The sequence below is a fragment of the Parasteatoda tepidariorum genome, chromosome 9 (assembly GCF_043381705.1).
Source record: "Parasteatoda tepidariorum isolate YZ-2023 chromosome 9, CAS_Ptep_4.0, whole genome shotgun sequence".
Taxonomy (NCBI): domain Eukaryota; kingdom Metazoa; phylum Arthropoda; class Arachnida; order Araneae; family Theridiidae; genus Parasteatoda; species Parasteatoda tepidariorum.
The window spans coordinates 9,227,971-9,231,152 of NC_092212.1; the positions used below are offsets into that span (position 1 = coordinate 9,227,971).

Below are 3,182 nucleotides of genomic sequence, written 5' to 3' on the forward strand. Positions count from 1 at the left end.
TGTTATAATTTCAAGAATAGGCTTGTTTTTAAATATTTGTATGGCTTATAAATTCATAAAGAGCATTAAAAAATAACCAAAATTAAGTGTTCCTTTACTGGGTGTTCATTCACTGGTAAGAGCTGTTCCTTCACTTGGTCTTCTTACTACTTGTTATTTGAACCTCCAAAACAATATTATGTAAGTTCTCTACAATTTTTTTACATAATTTGCAATTAGTAACAAATATGTTGACACTGTCATTTAACTAAAATTACGAATTTTGAAATTAATATGATTTTTTTAAAAGGCAAGCGAATCTTAAGTGTTCCTTCTCTGGTTAGTTTACCCTATATCCACTAATATTAATTTGAATTCCTATGTCGAATTTTTTTCGAAATAGAAATTTAATTTTTTTCCAAAAAATCACGATGCAAGTTTATTGTAAATTAATTCCTTTCTACTTAATGCATTATTATTTTTGTCTTACTTTTAAAAATTAGATTATATCATTGTTGTATTTAGACTTATAGTCAACTATCATTACATGTGCATATTTATAGTAATTCTTATTTTTCACGCCTCTACTTTTTAGGATAATATTTTTCAGATTATATTTTTCTATTTTTTTAGAATATATTTATTCGAAACTTGTAACCTCCAAAACTCGCTATCTCAAATTTTTTTTAGCGTCCCTTCAATTTGGAGACATCGAGAGTATACTATACATAAGTTTCTCGAAAACAAAATTCGAAAATTCTGATTTACGCATTTTCGTCGTAATTCTTTTAGTGAAACTGTTGATCCCGTTCTCTATGTTTTCTTTAGTCATTATGAAACAAAAATAAATATCAGTTTATTAATAATTATTTATTTCTAAGCATTTTTTTTCATTCTATCTAATTTAGAGTTGGGATCCAGAATTGGCATTTTTAGCCCAAAGCTGGGTCGACCAGTGCACGGATGAGATTGAATGCTTAGTTTGCAAATGGACAGGTAATTTGCTTTCTCACGCTGTCTTTATACTTCTTTGATTCATTTGTCACGTTCTTTTTTTCTACATAAACAACCACGAACTAGTAGTAGTTTTAGGTCCGGTAGGATACATGTTCGACTTCCGGCGCTTGTTTATGATCAGATTTATTTCGAAAAAGCCGCCATTTTTTAAACCTTTTGTGGAACAGCAAATTCCAGTTGTAAGTTCTAGATTGGCGCAACTTGTTAATAACTGCTACCTCAGACAATGTATACGTATTAAAGAGATACACTTTAGCTCTCAAATGCGTAAAAAATATAGCTACTGAACTGAACTGCATTAAACATCTAGGCAAATGAGGCCACTTGCGGCCCTTTTCCCATTCATCTTTAACTTGAACTTTTGTGGTGTTTCGATGAAGTGGTGGAATGCAAATGAAGTAAAGGACTATTCAATGAGATGTGACTGTGCAGTTATATACAGATGAGAGCATTATGTAAAAACATGAGTTATAACGTGAGCTAAGCTGGTATGGTGAAAATGAGGTTATGTATATACTATTGATGTCGGGAATATAAAGCATCTATACAATAGTACGTTACTATTAGTGTGACGTTCTTGTCGCCAGTTAAATTTTCATACAGGAATATTTCATTGAAATTTTCTGCAGGGCCAGAAGTGGCTTTTTCTAAGAACTTAATAGTTAATTTAGACATATATTTGTCTATGGCATCTATTTTGAGATCATGGTGTATTGCGTCGTTTTTCATGAACCATCTGGCTTTTACAAAAAACAAATGTAGCTAAAAAACGGGTGAACGTTTAATACATATAATAGTTTTACATATCTAGTGATTTGTAACATTTCTTGATTACGACGCAGTGTTGACATACTGGCAACACTGGGCCGCAAAGGGTAAACTCGTTGCTGGTATATAATTTTTAGTAAATTTAATGCTGGTTAATTGACGGTATCCTGCAAATCAAATAGTACTTGTCACATTCTCGTACTGATAATATTTTGCCATTGCCATTACAAATGTGTCAGCTCGGAAGATTTTGTACACTAGAAGATCGATGGTGTGAGTGAAATGCTAATTGGGGAAGTAATTTTTTAAAATTATTCCAGCTATAGATTCATGCGTTAAAACTTAGCGGTGCTGCAATGCAAATATACTTGGTTGATATTGCATCACATCATCTTTACTTATTTATTTATTGTTACAAATACATGTGCAAGCTTATAAGAAAAAGACGGAAAGAGATGGGAAAGAAACGCAAAAGCGGAAAGACTGGTAGTAACCATTTCAGTTATAGCTAGTTTTCTGGAGGAGTTTACTTATTCATTTTTTTTTCAAACTATTCAACAATATCTACTTCATCTTGGTAGTTACAGACATTTTATTTTTCCCGAAAAAAAAATTAAATGTCTTTCGTACCAGTTTTTTCTCTTTTCCGTCTAGCTATATAACGTATTTCAGCCATGATTTTTTCTGGGAACATCAATTATTGAGCTGTTAAGAGAAGAGAATTGATTCAATCCTTTCGAAAACAAGTCAAAACTGAAATGGTTTTATTGCCAGTTCTTTTTTTTCTTTTCCGTCTTTGATTTCACCCATGTCCTAGAGCAGGGATGGCGAACCAATGGCACGCGACACAATATTTTGTGCACGCCACCGATCACAAAGTTCACCATGAAGCATATTAACAATTAAATTAGAATTCGCAAAAAACAATTATTAACAAAAAAATTAACAGAGTATGTCACAAAAAACCAATTAATAATCATAAAAAACAAGCTAACAATAAATAACTAGCAAAAAAAATAGTGCGTGGAGGCCCTCCGCGCGGAAGAAGTTAAACTTCGCAACCTGTGACGTCAATTGTAGAAGAATCAGTAGTCGTAGAAGGATCATTAGCTCTACTCAACGACTCTTTTTCCTGCTCCGCTCGCTTCCTTGCTTTGTAATCACGGTAATATTGAGCATTTTTCCCTCGTGGACCTCTTGAACCAGTGGAAGTGCTTGTGGTTGCCTCATCGTCTCGCCATGGAAAATGTATTTGTATTAATAATGTATGTGAATGCGTCATAATGTAATTTCAGAAGAGAAAACCTAACAATCAATTGATATTCACAAGAGACGTACCTTGACATAACCTTAAATCCGTCGCATTGTCCGTGGGATTGTTTTCACTCATTTTTTACAATTGTTATCCACTAAATTTG

The 3,182-nt window shown here is 32.8% G+C and overlaps 1 protein-coding gene across 1 annotated transcript in view; it reads left to right on the plus strand.

Annotated features, from left to right (window-relative positions):
* LOC107453068 (CRISP/Allergen/PR-1-like) overlaps positions 1 to 3,182 on the plus strand; it is a gene marked incomplete at its 5' end in the record, with an annotated part of 15,998 nt that overhangs the window by 1,829 nt on the left and 10,987 nt on the right. The window contains 1 exon segment of the mRNA XM_043053227.2: positions 888 to 975. Coding sequence (XP_042909161.2) covers positions 888 to 975 — 88 coding nt within the window.